This window comes from Neophocaena asiaeorientalis, unplaced genomic scaffold (assembly GCF_003031525.2).
Source record: "Neophocaena asiaeorientalis asiaeorientalis breed wild unplaced genomic scaffold, Neophocaena_asiaeorientalis_V1.1 scaffold174, whole genome shotgun sequence".
Lineage (NCBI taxonomy): Eukaryota > Metazoa > Chordata > Mammalia > Artiodactyla > Phocoenidae > Neophocaena > Neophocaena asiaeorientalis.
The window spans coordinates 6,069,541-6,093,832 of NW_020174922.1; the positions used below are offsets into that span (position 1 = coordinate 6,069,541).

A 24,292-nucleotide genomic window follows, 5' to 3' on the forward strand; every position below is an offset into this window, starting at 1 on the left:
TAGGAATAAACGTACCTAGGGAGACAAAAGACCTGTATGCAGAAAACTATAAGACACTAATGAAAGAAATTAAAGATGATACCAACAGATGCAGAGATATACCATGTTCTTGCATTGGAAGAATCAATATTGTGAAAATGACTATACTACCCAAAGCAATCTACAGATTCAATGCAATCCCTATCAAATTACCAATGGCATTTTTTACAGAACTAGAACAAATAATCTTAACATTTGTATGGAGACACAAAAGATCCCAAATAGCCAAAGCAGTCTTGAGGGAAAAAGAACGGAGCAGGAGGAATCAGACTCCTGACTTCAGACTGTACTATAAAGCTACAGTAATCAAGACAATATGGTACTGGAACAGAAACAGAAACATAGATCAATGGAACAAGATAGAAAGTCCAGAGATAAACCCACACACACACCTATGGTCAACTAATCTGTGACACAGGAGGCAAGGATATACAATGGAGAAAAGACAGTCTCTTCAATAAGTGGTGCTGGGAAAACTGGACAGCTATGTTTAAAAGAATGAAATTAGAGCACTCCCTAACACCATACACAAAAGTACACTCAAAATGGATTTGAGACCTAAATATAAGACTGGACACTGTAAAACTCTAAGAGGAAAACATAGGAAGAACACTCTTTGACATAAAACACAGCAAGATCTTTTTTGATCCACCTCCTAGATTAATGGAAATAAAAACAAAAATAAACAAATGGGACCTAATGAAACTTAAAAGCTTTTGCACAGCAAAGGAAACCATAAACAAGACAAAAAGACAACCCTCAGAATGGGAGAAAATATTTGCAAATGAATCAACAGACAAAGGATTAATCTCCAAAATATATAAACAGCTCATGCAGCTCAATATTAAAAAAAAGAAACAATCCAAAAATGGGTAGAAGTCCTAAACATACATTTTTCCAAAGAAGATATACAGATGGCCAAGAAGCACATGAAAAGCTGCTCAACATCACTAATTATCAGAGAAATGCAAATCAAAACTACAGTGAGGTATCACCTCACACCACTTAGAATGGGCATCGTCAGAAGATCTACAAACAACAAATGCTGGAGAGGGTGTGGAAAATAGGGAACCCTCTTGCACTGTTGAGGAAGGAAATTGAGTCATTTGTTGAGACGTGAATGGATCTAGAGACTGTCATACAGAGTGAAGTAAGTCAGAAAGAGAAAAACAAATATCGTTTATTAACACATCTATGTGGAACCTAGAAAAATGGTACAGATGAACCAGTTTGCAGGGCAGAAATTGAGACACAGATACAGAGAACAAACGTATGGACACCATGGGGGGAAAGGGGCGCGGGGTGATGGTGGTGGTGTGATGAATTGGGCAATTGGGATTGACATGTATACACTGATGTATATAGAATTGATGACTGATAAGAACCTGCTGTATTAAAAAATATATATATATTATTCAAGTCAAAAATCCATTAAACAAATTAATAAACTGGACTGTATAAAAAATTGAAAAAAAGTAAAATCAAAGAGCATCCCATCCCCTTGTCAAAAAAAACCCCACCAAATCTAAAATGTTTATAGAAAGTTGTGGAATATATATACACCTGTAGATTTTTTGAGGAAACCTTTTAGGTACAATCCTTGAGTACAGTGTTCTTGAGAAAGAGCTTTTGTATCCCATATATGTGAAATGACAGAATTTATGATTCCCATGGAAAGTTTGTCCATTTAACTGAGAAAGAGGTTATCTAATTTTTTAAGCAGGTCTTTCAGAATTGTTGATTAATAACCTTTAAATATATTTTGATGATTGGCATCATGGTTCTGTCAAGAAAGCCAGAATAGATTAGAGCAGATTCATTTGAACATAGTGCAGTGTGCCTTTATTGGAAGGTTACCCAAGGAATGCACAACACGGTGAGAGAGAATGTAGCCACCTGCCTTGCCAGCCATACCAACTAAATTAATCATTGAGAAGGCAGGTGATGAAACCAGCCGTCTCAAACATTCTCCAGTGTCTATTTTTAACCATTTTTTAAATTGAAGTATAGTTAATTTACAATGTTGTCTTAGTTTCAGGCATACAGCAAAGTGATTCAGTTACACATATACACATATTCTTCTTCAGATTCTTTTCCACTATAAGTTATTACAAGATATTGAATATAGTTCCATGTGCTATACAGTAGGTCCTTGTTGTTTATTTTATATATAGTAATGTATATATGTTAATCCCAAACTCCTAATTTATCTATTCCCCACCTCCGACCCCCCTTACCCCCTTTGGTAACCATAAGTTTGTTTTCTATGTCTGTGAGTCTATTTCTGTTTTGTAAATAAGTTCATTTGTATCATTTTTTTTAGATACCACATATAAGTGGTATCACATATTTGTCTGACTTACTTCGCTTAATATGATAATCTCTAGTTTCATCCATATTGCTACAAATGGCATTATTTCATTCTTGTTTATGGCTGTGTAATATTCCATTGTATACTGGAATCGTCTTTATCCATTCCTCTGTCGATGGGCATTTAAGTTGTTTCCATGTCTTGGCTACTGTAAATAGTGCTGCAATGAACATTGGGGTGCATGTGTCTTTTTGAATTATGGTTTTCTCCATATATACGGCCAGGAGTGGGATTGCTGGATCATAAGGTAGCTCTATTTTTAGTTTTTTAAGCAACCTCCATACTGTTCTCCATAGTGGCTGCACTAATTTACATTCCCACCCGCAGTGTAGGAGGGTCCCCTTTTTTCCATACCCTCTTTTCCAATGTCTTAAACACCTCTCTGTACACAATACTGCATTAAATGACTCCCTTTTTTCCATACCCTCTTTTCCAATGTCTTAAACACCTCTCTGTACACAATACTGTATTAAATGGCAAGTAGAAGAATCTTCCAACCCATCTCTAATCATTGAGAATTTATCATCAAATGAGACAATTATTAATAAATCTACAACTCAAAGACTGGCTTTTTATCAACATGCAGCAAATAAAAATAATTTTTTTTCCTATCTTGCTTTTTGGCAAATGAAGAACACCATATCTTAAAGTATATTCTGAGACGTATCAGCTGGTGTGAAAAGATGATACGTAAGAAAATGTTTCCCTGGGTAAACACATTGGGAACACAGTTAAATAGAGTAAAATGGATTTCTTTGTTTCAGGGATCTTAAGATATTAATTAATGTGCTTTGGAATTTCCATAATTGGGGTATAGTATGTGGTATTTCCCTGCATATTTTATCTCAGGTCCCTATTTCAGGAACCATCTTGTAGGGCTGATGCTTTGTCTTCTTTGTCACTTATTATGTGGTACCTAGTATGAAGTGTGACACTAGGAGACACTCAAAAAATATCTGTGGAATAAAATAATGAATTTGCTGCTTGCCTGATGACCTGTCAGTTGTCTATTAGCTCTTTATAGAACCACAGAAGAATAGGCTGTGACTCTTCCTACGTCTGGTGCTGTGTACTGCTGACTGTTCAGGTTGGCACCAGCCTAAGTTCTCTGTATTTCTCTTTGACTTGGCAAGTGCAGAGACATCTGCAAATATTCCATGCTTGCCTGGCCTGCTCTCTCCATCCTACCCTCTTCCCTCAACAACCTTGTAGGTTCCTCCCCATCTTCCTCGGGGAGTATACAAAGGCGACTGTGTCAGCCAAAAGCTTGCGTTAATGCCCCGGCTTGTGGAATGTGAGTCACTTCTCAGCAGAACAAGAGGGAGGCTGCCTGCGCCATGTGGGGGTCAGAAGCCCGCTGCTGAGCACTGCAGAGCCAAACAGAAAGCTTTCCTTCTACTTGCACTTTACTTGACCTGTGGATCAACAAAGACTTTCTATTTCTAGAAATCCCATTGTCTTAACTGCTTTGAATTTCTTTTGTAAACTTAAAAACCCATGTCTTTATACAAGGCATTTAAAGTTCTGAGACCAGTCTGAACATTTGTTGTTCCTTTTCTATATTCCCCTTACGTATTATGTTCTTCTATGCCACAAACACTTAGCTATCCGAAAGCCAACCTTTTCTTTAACAATGCCTGACATTAAAAACAGCTAAAATGTTGTAGTGTGTGTAGCATATTCAACATTGTAGAAAACTTGATAAATGTAACCTTTTAGGGAAGGAATTGAGAGCATATGATTCTAATTTCTCATTCAGCTGGCTGTGTGCTAGGGGTCTTGGAGTGTTTAAAAAATAAACGGTGTTTCAGTTCCTATCCTTAAAGAGACTTGGAATAGAGAGATAAAATGATATTTACAAAATACTGTGTTCCATGCTGTACATCTATATATGATATACGTATCTATAGCCATACCTATATCTGTTCACGACAATATTATAAAGTAGGTGTTGCTTTCCCTGTTTTACAGCGAAACTAAGGATCAGAGAAGTTAAGGAACTTTTGAAATTCATTTATTGAAATTAAGTTCTCCTAAAGACAGGATGTTAAGATTCAGAGAAATTGGCTAGCTTTGGGGATTCCTTTATTTAAATGAAATTCTTCCAGTGATAGGATGGTAATGTATAATATTAAAAAGATATATGTGAAACAGAGAAGTCCACAGAGTTTCTGAATATGCTGGTGAGTTTAAAAATAACTAGCTTTCCCTCGTCTTCTGGAATACCCCCCTGTTCTCTGACCTTGGGTTACTCATTATACTCCTCAGAGGCTTGATTTCTTCATCATAAAATCGGGATGGTAGCATCCTCTTCGCCCTTGTTACAAGTTTGGGGTGAAGGAATAAATAGTATATTTTAGAAGAAGTGAAACTCTTCAGTGCCATGTATAAGGTATTATTGTCACAAGTAGAGTTCTAAATAAAAATTCCTGTGATGTGTTTGGTATGTGTGTAATACACCTCTAATTTTTTAACAGATGTAGAACTGAGGACTGCTTCCACTGAATTATGGCTAAGTTTTCAAGTAGGATGAAAATTAAATAATTTTTAAAATAATCTCTAAATCAGTCAATTTTTTTAAAATTTTCAAAATAAAGAGGGAGTGTCAGGGGAATGTTAATAACCATTTATGGGACATTAACTATATATAGTATTAGATGTAGATAGTGTAAAGCAGGGGCCCCCAACCACTGGGCTGCGGACTGGTACCGGTGCAAGGCCTGTTAGGAGCCGGGCCGCACAGCAAGAGGTGAGCTGCAGGTGAACAAGCGAAGCTTCATCTGCCACTCCCCATCGCTCTCATTACCGCTTAAACCTTTCTCCCCTCCCAGTGCCCGGCCATGGAAAAATTTTCTTCCATGAAACCAGTCCTTGGTGCCCAAAAGGTTCAGGACCACTGGTGTAAAGTATATTAAAGAACTGGAATGCATGATTTCTGGCCTAGAAAGTTTAAAAAATACAAATATATCCTCTTCTTTTTTTTTTTTAACATCTTTATTGGAGAATAATTCCTTTAAAATGTTGTGTTAGTTTCTGCTGTATAACAAAGTGAATCAGCTATGCATATACATATATACCCCATATCCCCTCCCTCTTGCGTCTCCCTCCCATTCTCGCTATCCTACCCCTCTAGGTGGTCAGAAAGCACCAGGCTGCTCTCCCTGTGCTATGTGGCTGCTTCCCACTAGCTATCTTTTTTACATTTGGTAGTGTATGTATGTCCATGCTACTCTCTCACTTCGTCCCAGCTTACCCTTCCCCCTCCCCGTGTCCTCTAGTCCATTCTCTACGTCTGCGGCTTTATTCCCGTCCTACCCCTAGGTTCTTCACAACCTTTTTTTTTTTCTTTTAGATTCCATATATATGTGTTAGCATATGGTATTTGTTTTTCTCTTTCTGACTTAGTTGACTCTGTATGACAGACTCTAGGTCCATCCACCTCACTACAAATAACTCAATTTCGTTTCTTTTTATGGCTGAGTAATATTCCATTGTATATATGTGCCACATCTTCTTTATCCATTCATCTGTCGATGGACACTTAGGTTGCTTCCATGTCCTGGCTACTGTAAATAGAGCTGCAGTGAACATTGTGGTACATGACTCTTTTTGAATTATGGTTTTCTCAGGGTATATGCCCAGTAGTGGGATTGCTGGGTCATATGGTAGTTCTATTTTTAGTTTTTTAAGGAACCTCCATACTGTTCTCCATAGTGGCTGTATCAATTTACATTCCCACCAACAGTGCAAGAGGGTTCCCTTTTCTCCACACCCTCTCCAGCATTTATTGTGTGTAGATTTTTTGATGATGGCCATTCTGACTGGTGTGAGGTGATACCTCATTGCAGTTTTGATTTGCATTTCTCTAATGATTAGTGATATTGAGCATCCTTTCATGTGTTTGTTGGCAATTTCTATATCTTTGGAGAAATGTCTGTTTAGGTCTTCTGCCCATTTTTGGATTGGGTTTTTTTATTATTTTTTATATTGAGCTGCATGAGCTGCTTGTATATTTTGGAGATTAATCCTTTGTCAGTTGCTTCATTTGCAAATATTTTCTTCCATTCTGAGGGTTGTCTTTTCGTCTTGTTTATGGTTTCCTTTGCTGTGCAAAAGCTTTTAAGTTTCATTAGGTCCCATTTGTTTATTTTTGTTTTTATTTCCATTTCTCTAGGAGGTGGGTCAAAAAGGATCTTGCTGTGATTTATGTCATAGAGTGTTCTGCCTGTGTTTTCCTCTAAGAGTTTTATAGTGTCTGGCCTTACATTTAGGTCTTTAGTCCATTTTGAGTTTATTTTTGTGTATGGTGTTAGGGAGTGTTCTAATCTCATTCTTTTACATCCAGCTGTCCAGTTTTCACAGCACCACAATTGAAGAGCTGTCTTTTGTCCATTGTGTATTCTTCCTCCTTTATTAATGATAAGGTGACCATATGTGCATGGGTTTATCTCTGACTTTCTATCCTGTTCCATTGATCTATATTTGTGTTCTTGTTCCAGTACCATACTGTCTTGATTACTGTAGCTCTGTAGTATAGTCTGAAGTCCGGGAGCCTGATTCCTCCAGTTCTGTTTTCCTTTCTCAAGATTGCTTCGACTCTTCGAGGTCTTTTGTGTTTCCATACAGATTGTGAAATTTTTTGTTCTAGTTCTGTGAAAAATGCCAGTGGTAGTTTGATAAGTATGGCATTGAATCTGTAGATTGCTTCGGGTAGTATAGTCATTTTCATAATGTTGATTCTTCCAATCCAAGAACATGGTATATCTCTCCATCTGTTTGTATCATCTTTCATTTCTTTCATCAGTGTCTTATAGTTTTCTGCATACAAGTCTTTTGTGTCCTTAGGTAGGTTTATTCCTGGGTATTTTATTTTTTTGTTGCAATGGTAAATGGGAATGTTTAATTTCTCTTCCAGATTTTTCGTCATCCGTGTATAGGAATGCAAAAGATTTCTGTGCATTAATTTTGTATCCTGCTACTCTACCAAATTCATTGATTAGCTCTAGTAGTTTTCTGGTAGCATCTTTAGGATTCTCTCTGTATAGTGTCATGTCATCTGCAAACAGTGACAGGTTTACTTCTTTTTTTCTGACTTGTATTCCTTTTATTTCTTTTTCTTCTCTGATTGCTGTGGCTAAAACTTCCAAAACCATGTTGAATAATAGTGGTGAGAGTGGGCACCCTTGTTTTGTTCCTGATCTTAGTGCAAATGGTTTCAGTTTTTCCGTTGAGAATCATGTTGGCTGTGGGTTTGTCATATATGGCCTTTGTTATGTTGAGGTAAGTTCCCTCTATGCCTGCTTTCTGGAGCGTTTTTATCATAAGTTGGTGTTGAATTTTGTCAAAAGCTTTTTCTGCATCTACTGAGATTATCATGTGGTTTTTATCCTTCAATTTGTTAATATGGTTTGTCACATTGGTTGATTTGCATATATTGAAGAATCCTTGCATTCCTGGGATAAACCCCACTTGATCATGGTGTATGATCCTTTTAATGTGCTGTTGGATTCTGTTTGCTAGTATTTTGTTGAGGATTTTTGCATCTATGTTTATCAGTGATATTGGCCTGTAGTTTTCCTTTTTTGTGACTTCTTTGTCTGGTTTTGGTATTAGGGTAATGGTGGTCTCGTAAAATGAGTTTGAGAGTGTTCCTCCCTCTGCTATATTTTGGAAGAGTTTGAGAAGGATAGGTGTTAGCTCTTCTCTAAAAGTTTGATAGAATTTGCCTGTGAAGCCATCTGGTCCTGGACTTTTGTTTGTTGGAAGATTTTTAATCACAGTTTCAATTTCAGTGCTTGTGATTGGTCTGTTTATATTTCCTATTTCTTCCTGGTTCAGTCTCAGAAGATTGTGCTTTTCTAAGAATTTATCCATTTCTTCCAGGTTGTCCATTTTATTGGCATAGAGTTGCTTGTAGTAATCTCTCATGATCCTTTCTATTTCTGCAGTGTCAGTTGTTACTTCTCCTTTTCTATTTCTAATTCTGTGGATTTGAGTCTTCTCTCTTTTTTTCTTGATGGGTCTGGCTAATTGTTTATCAATTTTGTTTATCTTCTCAAAGAACCAGCTTTTAGGGCTTCCCTGGTGGCACAGTGGTTGAGAGTCCACCTGCCGATGCAGGAGATGCGGGTTTGTGCCCCGGTCCGGGAAGATCCCACATGCTGCGGAGCAGCTGGGCCCGTGAGCCATGGCCGCTGAGCCTGTGTGTCCAGAGCCTGGGCTCCGCAACAGGAGAGGCCACAACAGTGAGAGGCCCGCATACTGCAAAAAAAAATAATAAATAAAAAAGAACCAGCTTTTAGTTTTATTGGTCTTTGCTATGGTTTCCTTCATTTCTTTTTCATTTACTTCTGATCTGACTTTTTTGTTTTCTTTCCTTCTGCTAACTTTGGATTTTTTTTGTTGCTCTTTCTCTAATTGCTTTAGGTGTAAAGTTAGGTTGTTTGTTTCAGATTTTTCTTGTTTCTTGAGGTAGGCTTGTATAGCTATAAACTTCCCTCTTAGAACTGCTTTTGCTTCCTCCCTTAGGTTTTTCATCATCGTGTTTTCATTGTCATTTGTTTCTAAGTATTTTTTGATTTCCACTTTGATTTCTTCAGTGGTCTCTTGTTTATTTAGTAGCATATTGTTTAGCCTCCATGTGTTTGTATTTTTTACAGATTTTTTTCCTGTAATTGATGTCTAGTCTCATAGCATTGTGGTCAGAAAAGATACTTGATATGATTTCAATTTTCTTAAATTTACTGAGGCTTGATTTGTGACCCAAGATATGATCTATCCTGGAGAATGTTCCATGAGCATTTGAGAAGGTAGTGTATTCTGCTGTTTTTGGATGGAATGTCCTGTAAACATCAATTAAGTCCATCTTGTTTAATGTATCATTTAAAGCTTGTGTTTCCTTATTTATTTTCATTGATGATCTGTCCATTGGTGAAAGTGAGGTGTTAAAGTACCCTACTATGATTGTGTTACTGTCGATTTCCCCATTATGGCTGTTAGCATTTGCCTTATGCATTGAGGTGCTCCTATGTTGAGTGCATAAATATTTACAATCGTTATATCTTCTTCTTGGGTTGTTCCCTTGATCATTATGTCGTGCCCTTCTTTGTCTCTTGTAATAGTCTTTATTTTAAAGTATATTTTGTTTGATATGGGAATTGCTGCTCCAGTTTTCTTTCATTTTCCATTTGCATGGAATATCTTCTTCCATCCCCTCACTTTCAGTCTGCATGTGTCCCTGGGTCTGCAGTGGGTCTCTTGTAGACAGCATATATACAGGTCTTGTTTTTATATCTATTCAGCCAGTCTGTGTCTTTTGGTTGGAGCATTTAATCCATTTACATTTAAGGTAATTATCGATATGTTCCTATTACCATTTTTCTATTTGTTTGGGTTTGTATTGTAGGTCTTTTCCCACTCCTGTGTTTCCTGCCTAGAGAAGTTCATTTAGCATTTGTTGTAAAGCTGGTTTGGTGGTGCTGAATTCTCTGAGCTTTCTCTTGTCTGTAAAGGTTTTAATTTCTCCGTCGAATCTGAACGAGATCCTCGCTGGGTAGAGTAACCTTGGTTGTAGGTTCTTCCCTTTCATCACTTTTAATACGTCCTTCCACTCCCTTCTGGCTTGCAGAGTTTCTGCTGAATGATCAGCTGTTAAGCTGAATCCCCTTAAGATTCCCTTGTATGTTATTTGTTGCTTTTCCCTTGCTGCTTTTAATATTTTTTCTTAATTTAATTTTTGATAGTTTGATTAATATGTGTCTTGGCGTGTTTCTCCTTGGATTTATCCTGTATGGGACTCTCTGTGCTTCCTGGACTTGATTGGCTCTTTCCTTTCCTGTGTTAGGGAAGTTTTCAACTATAATCTCTTCAAATATTTTCTCTGACGCTTTCTTTTTCACTTCTTCTCTAGGACCCCTATAATTCGAATGTTGGTATGTTTAGTGTTGTCCCAGAGGTCTCTGAGACTACCCTCAAGTCTTTTCATTGTTTTTTCTTTATTCTTCTCTGTGGTTGTTATTTCCACTCTTTATCTTCCAGGTCACTTATTAGTTCTTCTGCCTTAGTTCTTCTGCTCTTGATTCCTTCTAGAGAATTTTTAATTTCATTTATTGTGTTGTTCATCATTTTTTGTTTGCTCTTTAGTTCTTCTAGGTCCTTGTTAAACGTTTCTTGTATTTTCTCCATTCTGTTTCCAAGATCTTGAATCATCTTTACTATCATTACTCTGAATTCTCTTTCAGGTAGACTGAGTATTTCCTTTTCATTTGTTTGCTCTGGTGGGTTTTTACCTTGCTCCTTCATCTGCTGTGTATTTCTCTGTCTTCTTAGTTTGCTCAACTTACTGTGTTTGGAGTCTCCTTTTTGCAGGCTGCAGGTTCGTAATTCCCGTTGTTTTGGGTGTCTGCCCCCGGTGGGTAAGGTTGGTTCAGTGGGTTGTGTAGGCTTCCTGGTGGAGGGGACTGGTGCCTGTGTTCCAGTGAATGAGGCTGGATCTTGTCTTTCTGATGGGCAGGACCGTGTCCAGTGGTGTGTTTTGGGGTGTCTGTGAACTTAGTATGATTTTAGGCAGCCTCTCTGCTAATGGGTCTGGTTGTGTTCCTGTCTTGCTAGTTGTTTGGCATGGGGTGTCCAGCTCTGGAGCTTGCTGGTTATTGAGTGGAGCTGGTTCTTAGCATTGAGACAGAGATCTCTGGGAGAGCTCTCACTGATTGATATTACATGGGGCTGGGAGGTCTCTGGTGGTCCAGTGTCCTGAACTCGGCTCTCTCACCTCAGAGGCTCAGAGCTGACACCTGGTCGGAGCACCAAGACCCTTTTGGGAAGTCTGAGGTCTTCTGTTCACATTCAGTAGGTGTTCTGTAGGAGTTGTTCCACATGTAGATGTATTTTTGATGTATTTGTCGGGAGGACGGTGATCTCTATACATCTTACTCCTCCACCATCTTGAAAGTCCTCCTCAAATATTTGAGACATGCCCATCTTTTGGGTCCACCAACATAGGTGAAAGTAAAGTTGGAGTCTGAGTATCTGAAATCGGGCAGGACGTGGTCTTGGCAGGGCCAGAGGTTGTCTTCTATTCTTAACTATCCTGCTCATCCAAGACAGTTACTTTGCTAGAGCAATATCCAGATTTTGTTATAATAAAGTCCTTCTTTGAGCATTAAAAGTTATTTTCTTTTTGTAATTTTACACAATTGCTCCAGTCTAGAGAAATCTGAGGATTTAAGATTGGGTTTTAAAATGAACAGAAATGAACACTTTCAAACTTTTTTTTTTTTTTTTTTTGTGGTACGTGGTCCTCTCACTGTTGTGGCCTCTCCCATCGTGGAGCACAGGCTCTGGACGTGCAGGCTCAGCAGCCATGGCTCACGGGCCTAGCCGCTCTGTGGCGTGTGGGATCTTCCCGGACCAGGGCACGAACCCATGTCCCCTGCATCGGCAGGCAGACTCTCAACCACTGTGCCACCAGGGAAGCCCAACAAATTCATTTTTAATGTATCAAAATTCATGTGTTTTTTCGAAGGCCAGATCCCCCATGAGTTAGCCAGTGACCAGCTTTTTCAGTATATTTTATTTTGAAGAAAGTGGAAATTTTGATTCCCACATATTGGTGTTCACATTGTAACCACTATTTTAAAAGATTATTGTTTGGGAGTGTATGTAAATCAGTGCATTTATATAGGAGATAATCAGTAATTTTGTATAAAATTATGTGCTTTAAGACTGCTTCATTTCTCTCTAGTGGATGACACAGTGGTTGCTATTCCGTATGGAAGCAGACATATTCGCCTTATCTTAAAAGGACCTGACCACTTGTGTAAGTAAACTCTGTTGTTGTCCTTTGGGTATTGGGAATTTTAGTCATTATTTATTTATGTATTTATTACATCTTTATTAGAGTATAATTGCTTTACAATGGTGTGTTAGTTTCTGCTTTGTAACAAAGTGAATCAGTTATACATATACATCATTATTATTTACTTTTTGTTTCCAGAAAAGATTAAGATTTAGAAATACAAATCTTAATCTTCTATCATAATATGGTATTTTGAATGCTTCTATTTATCTTTTGGTTGCCTAGGAGACAGCAGAGACGTCTGTGGTAATTACCTCCAGCCAGTCATCCTGAAAGATACAAAATTATTGTTTCCAATAGGGTGTTCATGAGTTAATCACATGTTTATGATTTTGTGAATATTATTTCTCATTCTCTCTCTTCTTCCTCTCCAGTCATTCTCAATGTTTTCCTTGCCTCACCTCTTTCTTTTTTCTTCTTCTTTTCAACCTTCCCTCCCTCTCCTTCATTCTTTCTCTTTTAATTCCTACTCTTAGGCTCCATTACTTTATCAATTCAGGGGAACACAGAAACTCCAAACAGCCTTTACGCTGTGGCATTTGAAGAGAACCATGTGGTCTAGTTAAGCATCCCATATCGTAAAGATAATGCAAGACCCTAACGTCTTGAAGATAGCTTTTGGAATTCAAGATTGAAGGGTAATCGTAACCCCAAAGAACAAATGGTAGCATGGTCCCACCAGAGTTTGTGCAAGAATTGATCTTCAGTCATGGCAAGCCAGCAGTACACAGCCACATCTTTTTTTTATTACCATGTAGTGCTGTTTAGATATAGACCTGTAAATTACAAGCAGAAAATTATAGACTATTAACCAGGGAAGGGTAGGAGAGGATATGTTAGCTTTTTCTGCAAAATTCACTTTCACTGAAAGACTTCACTTCACTTGGTCCCTTGAGCATTTCTGATCTCCTCCGCTATGATTTTTCCTAGGTTCCTCCAAAGCCATCTATCATCTTCTGCTCTCTCTTCCCTCCCACACACATGCCTAAGAAGCCAATTTAGGTAGCATGCATTATCTTTTGGCAATTGGATTATAAATGAAATCATTCCAAAAAGACAAACTGGAGGGAGATAAATTGGAGCCTGTGAAAGTTCAGATAGCTGACAGAAGCCTTTCTAAAAATAAAAATAAGTACATATCATGGGAAAGGTGGGCTTTGAGAGTTCATGTGACATAAAGGAATAAGTAAAGTACAGTTCAGGCGAGGTCAAAAGATGCTGAGAAGCCATGTTATATGGATCCAAGTGCTTTTCTAACCCTGAACATCCCCCAAAAATATATTGCTCATGTGTCAAAGGATGATATATGTGTGTACACTGTTACCATTCAAATGATTTGTTTTTCCTCTTAAGAATTGGACAGAATTAACTGCTGGTGTAACAACCTCAGTCAGAAACAGTATTTTTCTGTGCAGTGAGAGGCTAAAATAAAACATCCAGACTAATGCATCATCAAGTGGGTGACTTACTCATCATTGCAAAAGAAAGAACCCAAGGGAAGAGGTGTAAGAGGAAAATGCATTTTTGTAAATGAATTAGTCTAGCCTCCCAGACTTAGGTTATGATTATTATGAATTAGTAAAGAGGATTCATTTTTATAAATGAATTAGTCTAGCCTCCCGGACTTCTTAATTATGTGATCACGGAGAAGCTGAAGAATTGGCCTTGTTTGGTTTAATTGCTCTAAGGATTTGATAGGTAAAGTGTCAGCTGATAGTCATAAATGACTAAAAGCAAAATGGAATCTGCTTTTTCCTTCAAAAGGCATACTGTTGGTAACATTTGTATAGCCAAGGAAGTTTCTATTTTTTTTTCTACTTTGTTTTTATATTTGGAATATAACTCAGCAAAATGAAAGTGTAGATAAATGATGCCTTGTTTGTCTGGCAACCCTTTTACCTTCACTCCCAGAAGCTGGCCCAGTATGGGACCAACCTCAGCAAGAGTTGAGGACGGCCAAACGAGAAGAGTAGACCATCTGTCCAGGTCCAGCTCATCTTTAATCAGAAGTACCTGGGAGGTACTTCTGGGAGGTCTGGTGATAAAATTGAATCAGATGCTCAGGCTTAGACCTCCAAGAGTTTTCCAAAACTAGGTTAATTTAATGTTCTGGAGATACTTCCGCAAATGAGTGCAAATACATGGAAGGCAGCTCAAGGAGTGAAGGCTAGAGGAAGGAGATACAGAGATGCTGCTGCTTTCCTCTGATGACAACCACTGTGGTTCTCCCACTCCAGCGTTCTCTCAATGTGCCTTTTATTCTGTGAGGTCCTGTCAGCCCTGGGACAGGGGAGGAAAGCCAGACCTACTCCCAGAGAAAGGCTACAGGACTTCATCTGAGGGGCATGGGCATTTAATTGGACACCAGCATTTTCTACCTGTTGGTATTCCTTCTAGTAGAGAACTTGAAGTAGACAACATCTAGAATAATTTAGTGCAAATACATTAGGTACCTTAGTGCCTCCAGAGACCTTAAAATTGTCCTTAACCCCAAAACCTCAATCTGTAAAACACATAAGAGGGGAGTCATTCTGATTGAATGTGGGTAGGAGACCCAGATCCCTACCCAGGCACCCCATCTTTCTGCTAAAGAACCCCTGCCAAAACCAAGGGTCCTTGTGCAAGTTTTACAAACCATCGTTAGACTTAGTCTGTCCGTCTTTCATCACACAGGAGGCAATTATTCTAAAATACTCAATCACATGAGAACTTAACCTACTTTGAGATATATATATCATAATTACCCTCATCCTCAGCATGCTCTGATTTCCTAAAACAAAAGATGCTTCCTAGGCTTTGTCATCGGGCAAATTCAGATCGGAGTGCTCCAGGGATCAAGTTCCTCTCTCTGTCTTGAGTTCTTGTGAAATATCATATGTGTATATAAGACTGAGTGAAGTAATAAAAAGGATTTTAAAAAGAAAGACAAGTAAAGAGGATAGTTAGTTCCCTGTCCTTAAGTCACTATAGTTTCTTTATTTTGAGCAATAGCACAATTCAGTAAGTAACCAGAAAGTATAAATAAATACAAAATGAATATCAAGTCTCACAATGAGTGCTGAAGGAACTCAGAGAGGCACCCTGGGCCTCATAGAGCAAAAGGGAAACTTCAGGGTATTCTAGACGGAGGGCCATAAAGCCTTAAATCAATAAGATATGTATGGGAGATGGTTTAGTCAAAAGAATAGGACTGTGGTAAAGTAAGGTACCCAAAGGAAGTCATCCAGGGAATCAAAGATTTCTTGACAGGGAGCCCTGAATGCTTGGCTAATGAGTTTTAAAATAACTTCATTTGCTGCATAAATTCCTCTGTGATCCAGAGGTGCCCATATATTTTGTTTCTATCACATTTCAATTATGTCAGCCATATAAAGAATAATACTTCTCCCTGACAAAGTTCTTTTGCATGAGATGTGCTTGCATGTGGTCTGTGGTAGCCCTGGGAACATCTTTCTCTCCTCTTCATGTGTTTGATTATGTAGATCTGGAAACCAAAACCCTCCAGGGGGCTAAAGGTGAAAACAGTCTCAGCTCTACAGGCATCTTTCTTGTGGACAATTCTAGTGTGGACTTCCAAAATTTTCCAGACAAAGAGATACTGAGAATGGCTGGACCACTTACAGCAGATTTCATTGTCAAGGTAAGCCCATTTAGGTACTTTGTTTTCGAGCTACCTCCGAACTGGTGTTACTTATAATCCCCTGAAGAGAGAGAGACTTTAGGTTTTGACATAGATGTGGAAAGCTTGTTATCCAGGAAATGTTTAATTCAAGGATGTTGAGCTACATCCTAGACTTTATAAGAACATGCAAAAATATTAAGGTTCTAGGAAAAAAATATATATATTTGTGTGTGTATAAGTTAATAAAAAGACCCCACTCAAAAAGCCAACATATCATTAGTTGAGGGATATAAACTGTTTTTAAAACAACTTAGGATACAGTCGTTGACTCACATAAGGTATCTGCTGTCAAAGCGAAAGATTAATTAATGATCCATAGGCTTGATCACGCTTCCAGTTGCAAGGTTTTTTTCCCTCTTCTACTGGCAGCAATACCGAGTTGTTTCCTTCTGTCAGAGCTTCCCTACTCTTCAAGGTAATATAAAACACATTGCTGGAAGCAACATACACGTTCTGTAGGAAAAATGTACACACTAGAAGACCGTTTGGGAATACCAGTAAAAATAAAGCATATTTTTGCCTTCAGTAGGTCAGAAGGACCTGAAGGATTTCAGCTGTAAAGCTGTAGAACTTGTAATGTGTCCAGGACTCCATAAATTTCTCATCATAGGATCTGGAGCCAGAGGACATTTGATTTAAGCTAAGGCTTGATGATCCCATGGCAGCTGGAAGTAAGGATGCATGTTGGAAATGTGATAGGCAGTGAGGCTGCATGGAAGAAGGGTTCCAGAGTCCGTCCTCTGTCTCCATCTGCATGGTAGCCCCTTTAATCCAGTCCAGATGCCAGTTACATGACCATGAACAAGAAGCCACAAACCATCAGAGATAGCTCCCAATAGAAGTGATGAGGTAGGTAGTTAAATAATTTCAGTTGAACAAACAAATACAGTAAAAGAATGAGAGATGCCTTAATTTCTTGAAGCCCTTAGAATAAACCACTTTTACTAATTTCCCTAGTAATTTTCTAGAGTTAATACACATACTGAAAATATAGAATGGATTTCAAGTAATATCGTCCATATTTGAACAGTTCACAGAATTGTCAAATGCATTTCATATGTCCAGCTGCCTTCTGCACATCACCCACAGGTACAGTGAGCTCAGTGTGTCCAAAATTGGACTTGTCTAGCCCCAAAAACCTACTTCATCTTCTTTAATTCTTATCTTGTGGAACAATACACTATTTACCCAGCCAAATCAGAAACCTCTGATTCACACCAATTCCCTTCTCCTATACACCTCTAGTTAGACATTAAACTTTGTCAGCTCTACCTCCATACCATCTCTGAAGACTGTTCTTTCTTCTCCATCCTTGCCACCACTGTCTTAGGTTAGGTCTTTGAATTTCTCACCTGAACTAATGCGATGGGCTCTGAATTAACTTCCCAGCCTCTGACCCATTGTCCATGTTACCTTCAGAGTGAGTTTTCCAAAAACCGGAGTGAGTTTCCCCTATTCGTGCTCCTGCGTTGCCCCTCACCTCCACTCATTGCTTTGGGATTAAAATGCAAATCCATAGCCCAGCATCTGTTACTCTCAATAATCTGGATTCTGTCTACCTTTCCAACCTCAGCTTTGACTTTTCCTCTCTGTTTCAGTCAACTGAATGACTGGCAAGTCCCCCAACATCTTGCACTCACATAACGCATTACCTTTGCGTAAGGCTGTGTCCTCTGTCTGCGATGCTCTTATCTTTTGTTCCCCCATTTTCTTCACTAACTCATACTTGTACTTCAGGACTTTCTCCTTTCAGAAGCATTCTATGACTTGACCTCAAATTCCAGTTTCCATCACACCTCCCCTCTTCATGTTCCTCAAGGGCAGGGGCAGAATCATACCTGTCTTCATATCTCCGTAAAAAGCCTGACAAGTGCTGGATGAATGAGGGACTTTTACCACATGGCAGTTGCTGAAGTGGGACAGATGTGACATCTTTATCCTTCCTGAAAGGACACTGAATCTGAGGGAAGTTGAGTGGTGTGCCCTAGCTCACACCAGTGACAAGCCGGGACCAAAGATCATGTCTCTACTTCTGGCTCAAAACTCTTTTTAGTATTCTGTGTTGCTTCTACGAGGGTATTTTTTCTTCTATGTATAAATGTACATATTAAAGGAAAAATGAACTTTGAGGAACTTTTTGATGCTTTTCTAGATTCTTAGCACCTGTACATATCTTCTTTCAGGAACAGGCTGAGCTATCATTTTACTGTCTTTTGCATTATATCCTCTTTGGTGACCTAGGTTCAGGTTGCAAATGAGAGGAGATTAAGGTTTCATTAGAAAATATCAGGATCAAATAAATATAAAGTTATTCTAAAATAGATTATATAATTTTTAAATACTTTTACTCAAACTTGAAAATGAGCCAGATAATGTAAGGAGATACAGGGAAAAAGAAGAAAATTACCTTTTTTGCCAGTGATTTGTAATAAAGCAACATTTTCTCCCTTAATTTTCCCCAGGAAATAGCTGAAAATGAAAGATTGCCATTTGCTTATTTGCCATCTTTTATGATTTAGGTGCTTAGAAATTACACACATAGTTTGTAATTCAGTTTTCAGTGTCATTCAAAGTATAATCTCTTTTGCATTATACATTAATTTAAGTAACAACTTCCCTTCTAAATGAAATGCATAGGGATCAGAATGGTCATTTATCAACATCTCCTTGGAAGTTTATTGCCAAAGTACCATTTTTGTTTATTTAAAAGGAAAAGACTTTTTTGCACGTAAGGAAGATTTTCTCACAGTGAGAATTCTTATATATTGCGATTGGTTCCAAAATTATTTTTGGAATCTCTTTTCCTGGCCGCCTTTAAAAATGGACTAAACACTCATCTTACCTCCTACGGGAACATGTCTTCCAAAAATTTGTACTTCATACACTGGCTATACATTTTTGGCAATGCTAGTGTAGAGGGGTAAAAAGGATAAACACTCTAGAATTTTGTATATTCTCCTACTTTCTGGGGGTGTGACCTTGAGTATGTTGTTTCACCTCCTTGAGCCTATTTCCTCATTTGAAAAATGGTAATAAAATCTCCCCCCATAGAGCCTTTGTAAGGAATTGAATGAGATAGTGTGTATAAAAGCAAACAGAACCAAGTGACTTCCTTTCCATCTTTTTCAAATGTTTTAACTTCCAGTCAGACTTATCACGATACTCTGTCTACACAATGGCAGAAAACTGCTTCTCTGAAGACAGTCAGAGGCTGATTGATTTACAGAGGCTGATTGATTTACAAGTGGTACCCAGGAACAGTTCGGCAGGTATAGCTCTAAGACACATACAGGTGGGCATAGCCTGGCTGTGACACCTATAATCACATTAATTGTTAGGGGTGATTGGCTATTGGCTAGATGATTGTCTGGCTTAGCATACTCTTCTTCTCTTACCAAGTCATGTGCATCTTTTCTGAAGCTACTGACTCAGTGAAAGATAAGGACCTTCCCAGATTAGAAGAGGGGTTTTTTTGGTCATAGGCCAGTCTTTATTCGAACATTGAACTTAGCTCTACTTGTGAAGGCAGCTAAGGTATATTTATACATACTTAGTTTGTGCCCATTTTTAAAATTTAAGAAAGCCATATTAGCTGGAGAGAAAAGTGATTAATGAGTACCTAAGCCACCAAAGTAGCAGAAATACACAGCATAATAGTAAACCATCAGCGTATTCAGAGCTAAGAACACCGATTCACAATTCATGCACTGACAATCAGAGAACAGTTATTTCCTACAGAGGATAATTTTCTAAATGCATTACACTTCCATAGTTGGGGAATTTGGTTAGGAAGATTGGCATTATCCCAATTTTTGCCTAAGTACTCTAGGGAATAGAAAGCTGCTGGTTTCTATTCTCAAAGTTAGGGCATTAGGCAGAGATGATGCCTTCCTATTTTTTTCTGGACAGCCTGGAGCATTACCCTGTACATAATTCAGCACACCCCAGAACTGTTTTTATTAAAGGGGACACAATAGGAGGGGGCCTTGGACAGAAATCACACATGCCAAGTTATGAGAGTTCACTTCATCAAGTAAGTTTATAGAACTTCCATGTATATTCTTCTTTCAGGAGATGCTTTCATGCGTGGGGCAGATTGATTTCGAAATATGATATCTGCCCTCTCCTAGCTCATAATGCCATTTGACAGATAAAACACTGAATAGGAAATTTTGAAATAGTGGTGCATATCGTTAAGTACCAAATTAAGATGGATAGTAAACGCTATAGATGCTTGCTACAAGCTAATGTGACGAACACACGCTTTGTGAGACTTGGGCATCCTGTGAATCTCAGGTAGGATTGAAATCACCGATTCTTTTCTCTGGTGGAGGCTGAGCTTTGGCAAATGTTTAATTCCCAGTTGATTTCACCGTGCCACTCAGCCTGTCTCTAGATGGACCCCATACTGGTCAACCTATGTTCATACAAAGGGAAAATCATTGTTGTAAGCCAGACATTCTCGAGCGGAAAAGTCTAAATTAACTATAGGGAAGAAAGAAGCATGTAATAAATAGTGATTTCATTCCCCCAATAAACATGCTCCTTTATGCTAATCGATTCCAAGAGTTTAGGACTGAGCTGATTACAATACCCTGCATTTCTTGTTGGGTTTCACGCATTGTTCTACAAGTGCAACAGCTAGGTTTAAGATACAGAGTCAGAGAACCAACCCCTCACCTTTCTGTGATGCTGAGAGAGGCAGACCCCTGCCCAGTCCTAGCCCCGCTGGCTCCACTCTGCTCATTTCTTTTCTGCCCTCCTTCTGCATCGCAGCACTGAGACAGTCCTTCCCTTACCCAGTCTAAGCTCACTCTTTTTGCCACACAACAGGCCAATAAATCGGGAGACGAGGTGCCGAGGCAAGGAATACAACTTTATTCGGAAAGCCGGCCGACGGAGAAGATGGCAGAGTAGTGTCTCTGAAGAGCCATCTTATCGGGGGTCTGGATGCCAGTTTGTTTAATAGAACAGAGAGGGGGAGGAGGTGGGGAAGTAAAGTAAAAAGGCCATAAGTTTTGCAAATATCTCCTGGAGTGGCCAGCCTCGGGGAGGGGATGTGTTAATTCCTTCTTTCTTGCAGCCATTCACAGGTAGACAGGGTCAGGACGTTTCCCTGAACAAAGGCACTTTGGTTTAACATTCAGGCAGAGGGGCAGGGTTCCCCGAGGCAGGCCATTATGTACAGGCAGTATTCTTTTAGTGAGCGAAAGCAACGGGAAGCAAAGGTTAAAGTAAAAGAAACAGATCCAACATGTGGTCAGATTTTGTTCTTCCCTGTAACACATCCAGTAGACTCTAGTTTGCCCTGCCTAGCATCTTCGTCCTGACACATTGCTTCCACCTCTTTGTTCCTTAGCCAACATTATTACACTCATTATTTCCAAAGAAGCATCCCTGATCTACTGCCATACGCAAGGGCTTTGGGCAGTAAATCCATAACCAACATCTCTCATGCAACCCTGAGCCAAGGGCCTATGAGCTGAAATGCTGTATCTCCCAATATTGAGGTCTGGCATTTTAGGAGGACTAGAAAACTCTATAGGAAGTGTAAAAGTAAAATTGGGTGCTACCAATTTTTTTTTCATTATTTTTACTGAATAACCTCTAATCTTAGCATTTCCAACTGTTAACACAGTAGAAAATTGAAGTCTGTGTTTTATTCCAATAATAACTAGCATTTTTATAAGCCCTTTCCAATACACTATCCTGCCGAAAGAGATAACCTTCAAAGGAGGGTGAAAAGTACTTTTGGGTGAGGGCTGTGTTGTAACAATACTGCGTCTTTTCATAAAATTTATCAACATAATCAATTTTGTCAACAAGAAATGATTATTAACATCTTCAAGAAAACTGCAAGATGTATATAAAAAGATAACACTTCCAAGAATTTGTCACAAATAATAGTTTGCAATTCCAAAAGTGCTTGAAAGGACCGTGGTCAGTAAATAACTCATTTGGTTTTTTTCATTCATGCATTCATTTATTCAATTGTTTGGACACCTACTGTGTGCTAAACATTGTAGATGATGCTGAAGAAAGAGCAATAAGCAAGATAAGTGATACGTGCCTTCGTGGAGTTTACAGAATGAGGAAGAGAAAGGCAAGAGAGTAACAACTGTATCAGTATTAAGTATTTGTAATGACCTAAATGCTAATAAGAAAGATCTGATTACTGTTGCATATTCTTCAAAGCCCACAAAAGCATTTAAAAATATTTTTACAGTTTTTTGAGGATTTGCTATCACCATCTGCCCCCAGAACAACCCCAAATTAAAGTATAGGAGGCTGAGGCATTTAATAAACAGATTCCCCTCTTTTCCATTTTATTCCCTCCCTAGCAGGCATACTGATTTATTTCTACCATTTCCAAGCCTTCCCAAGTCACGACATCCCTGGCTGCCCTAAGAGCAGGTGACCAAGTTGAATACCATTGTGGGTCCGGGGGTCCCAGCTCAGTGACTCACAGTGGTAGGTCTGCCCACAGCTCCCTTTTGTCCACCTCTCCTCATGCCAGAGCAGCAACTTAACTGCCGGCAAGGCGGGTTGAGAGAACCCTGCCTGCCCGCTGCCCTGCCAGTCCTTCTGGGGCGAAAGTTTCTACGACATTCGAAAGAGAAAGGAACCTAGTTGGCAAACATCCCAGGGCTCACAAGTTACCCTTTTCCCCACTGAGAAGGAAAAGTATGGCATTTCATAGTGCTTCATCTGCAAGAGCCTATGTGTGCTTGATGTCTTTTGTGAGTCTGAAATCTCTCCTTGATTCCTTTGATTTTACGTGGACTTAAAACTTACCAGTTATCCAAGCACATATTTGTACGCCCTGCAGCTCTACCATGACAGCGTGATCAGCTTATGGAAAGTGACCAGTTTTGTCTTCTCCTTTACTTTCAATGTGAGAAGTTATTATATAGAGTCAGAAACACTGAACCATTATAATCATAGGAAGAAAAACTTGGTTTGGAACATTCTTTTTCCTTATTAACTTGAAGAGGTCAAAATTACATATGCCAGATGGTTTAGTTCCCTAAAATCAAATTCTAATGTGTCAAACTGAAGCTTTCAATGTACATTTGAGAACCAAAATCTGATGTTTGAGGATTTAGGGTTTATGAAACTCCAGACCTAATGATAAAAAGAGTCCCAGCAGCCCAGAATTAATAAAACCAGGAAAGAGGAACACGGTGGTTCATCTCTGTACAAAACAGTTTAGGCCATCAAAGTTAGGCATCCGGTTAGCCTCTTCTTTTTTTTTTTTTTAAATATTTTTTCTACTCTAAAATGTAAATGGAAAATTAAGAAGATACTGCGAAGAGTTACAAGGATACCACTAAAGATACATGTCTGTATCTTCACAACACTGATAGGATTGCTTGGCACCTAGAATGGCACCTTTAGAGACAGGCAGACCTGCATTCAAATCCCTGCTCTGCTGTTTCCTTGCTGTGTTGCCTTGAGCTAGTCACTTAACCCCTGTGAGCCTCATCTTTTTCGTTGTAATGTAAATGTGGACGATAATGCAGAGTAGTTTTAAGATTCAATTTAATATAAATAAAATGTTCCCTGCACACGGTAGGAATGTAGTAAGTACTGGTTGTTGTGGTAGTTGTAGCTGTTCTTATTAAAAGAAGGCAACTCTTGAGAAGGAGTGCTTTCAGGGCGGAAGGAACCAAGCAAGATTATGAGATCAGAGATTTGGATACACCATAATTGGTTTCATCTGTTTGAAATAAGATGTCCGTGTTCTTTCCAGTCTCTTCAAATCTAGGCATAGAGTCTCTGCATTTGTGGTCAGTATGCATCATTTCATTGAACTCATTGAGAACGATATTCTTTCTAAGCTGCTTGTATTCTTTCCTTCAACGTGGTAGTTACTAACACTCCCTCTTGACGCTAAAACTCCTTGACATTCATGCCTTTCTCTTTAGGCATGTGGTGGTTTTATTGGTAATTCCCAGGCAGCTGAGAAAAGGACCTGTTCCATTTTTTGCCTCTTTAAGCAGGCCAAAAGATGAGCCCGGACACTGTAGATATTCTAGAACAAGGTTTCTCCAAGTACTTAGATGTTATATCCTCCTCATTTTGATTCCCGCACCACCACCCCCAACACACACACGCTTTCTTAGGGCTTAGTTTAATTTCTAGCATCCCGAAAGGGACCTCTGCAAAATAATCTGGCTCTCCAGATCTAAACAAATTTTCTGGTCTTTTTATTTTTAATGGAGCTTGTGTTCAAATGAGAGTCCTCTTCTAATAGCTTTCCAGCATGACAATCACACATCCCAAAAGAGCAATCAGCTTTTGTGAGCTTAAAAAAAAAAAAAAAAAACTTTCCAAAGAATGT

General features: G+C 38.8%; 1 protein-coding gene across 1 annotated transcript in view; it reads left to right on the top strand.

Moving 5' to 3' along the window:
- The window catches only part of ADAMTSL1 (ADAMTS like 1), a 453,014-nt gene that overhangs the window by 164,066 nt on the left and 264,656 nt on the right, over window positions 1-24,292 (top strand). Inside the window, exons 6-7 of the mRNA XM_024760471.1 lie at window positions 12,153-12,227; window positions 15,749-15,906. Of these exons, the coding sequence (XP_024616239.1) occupies window positions 12,153-12,227; window positions 15,749-15,906 (233 nt within the window). The remainder of the gene's footprint in view (window positions 1-12,152; window positions 12,228-15,748; window positions 15,907-24,292) is intronic.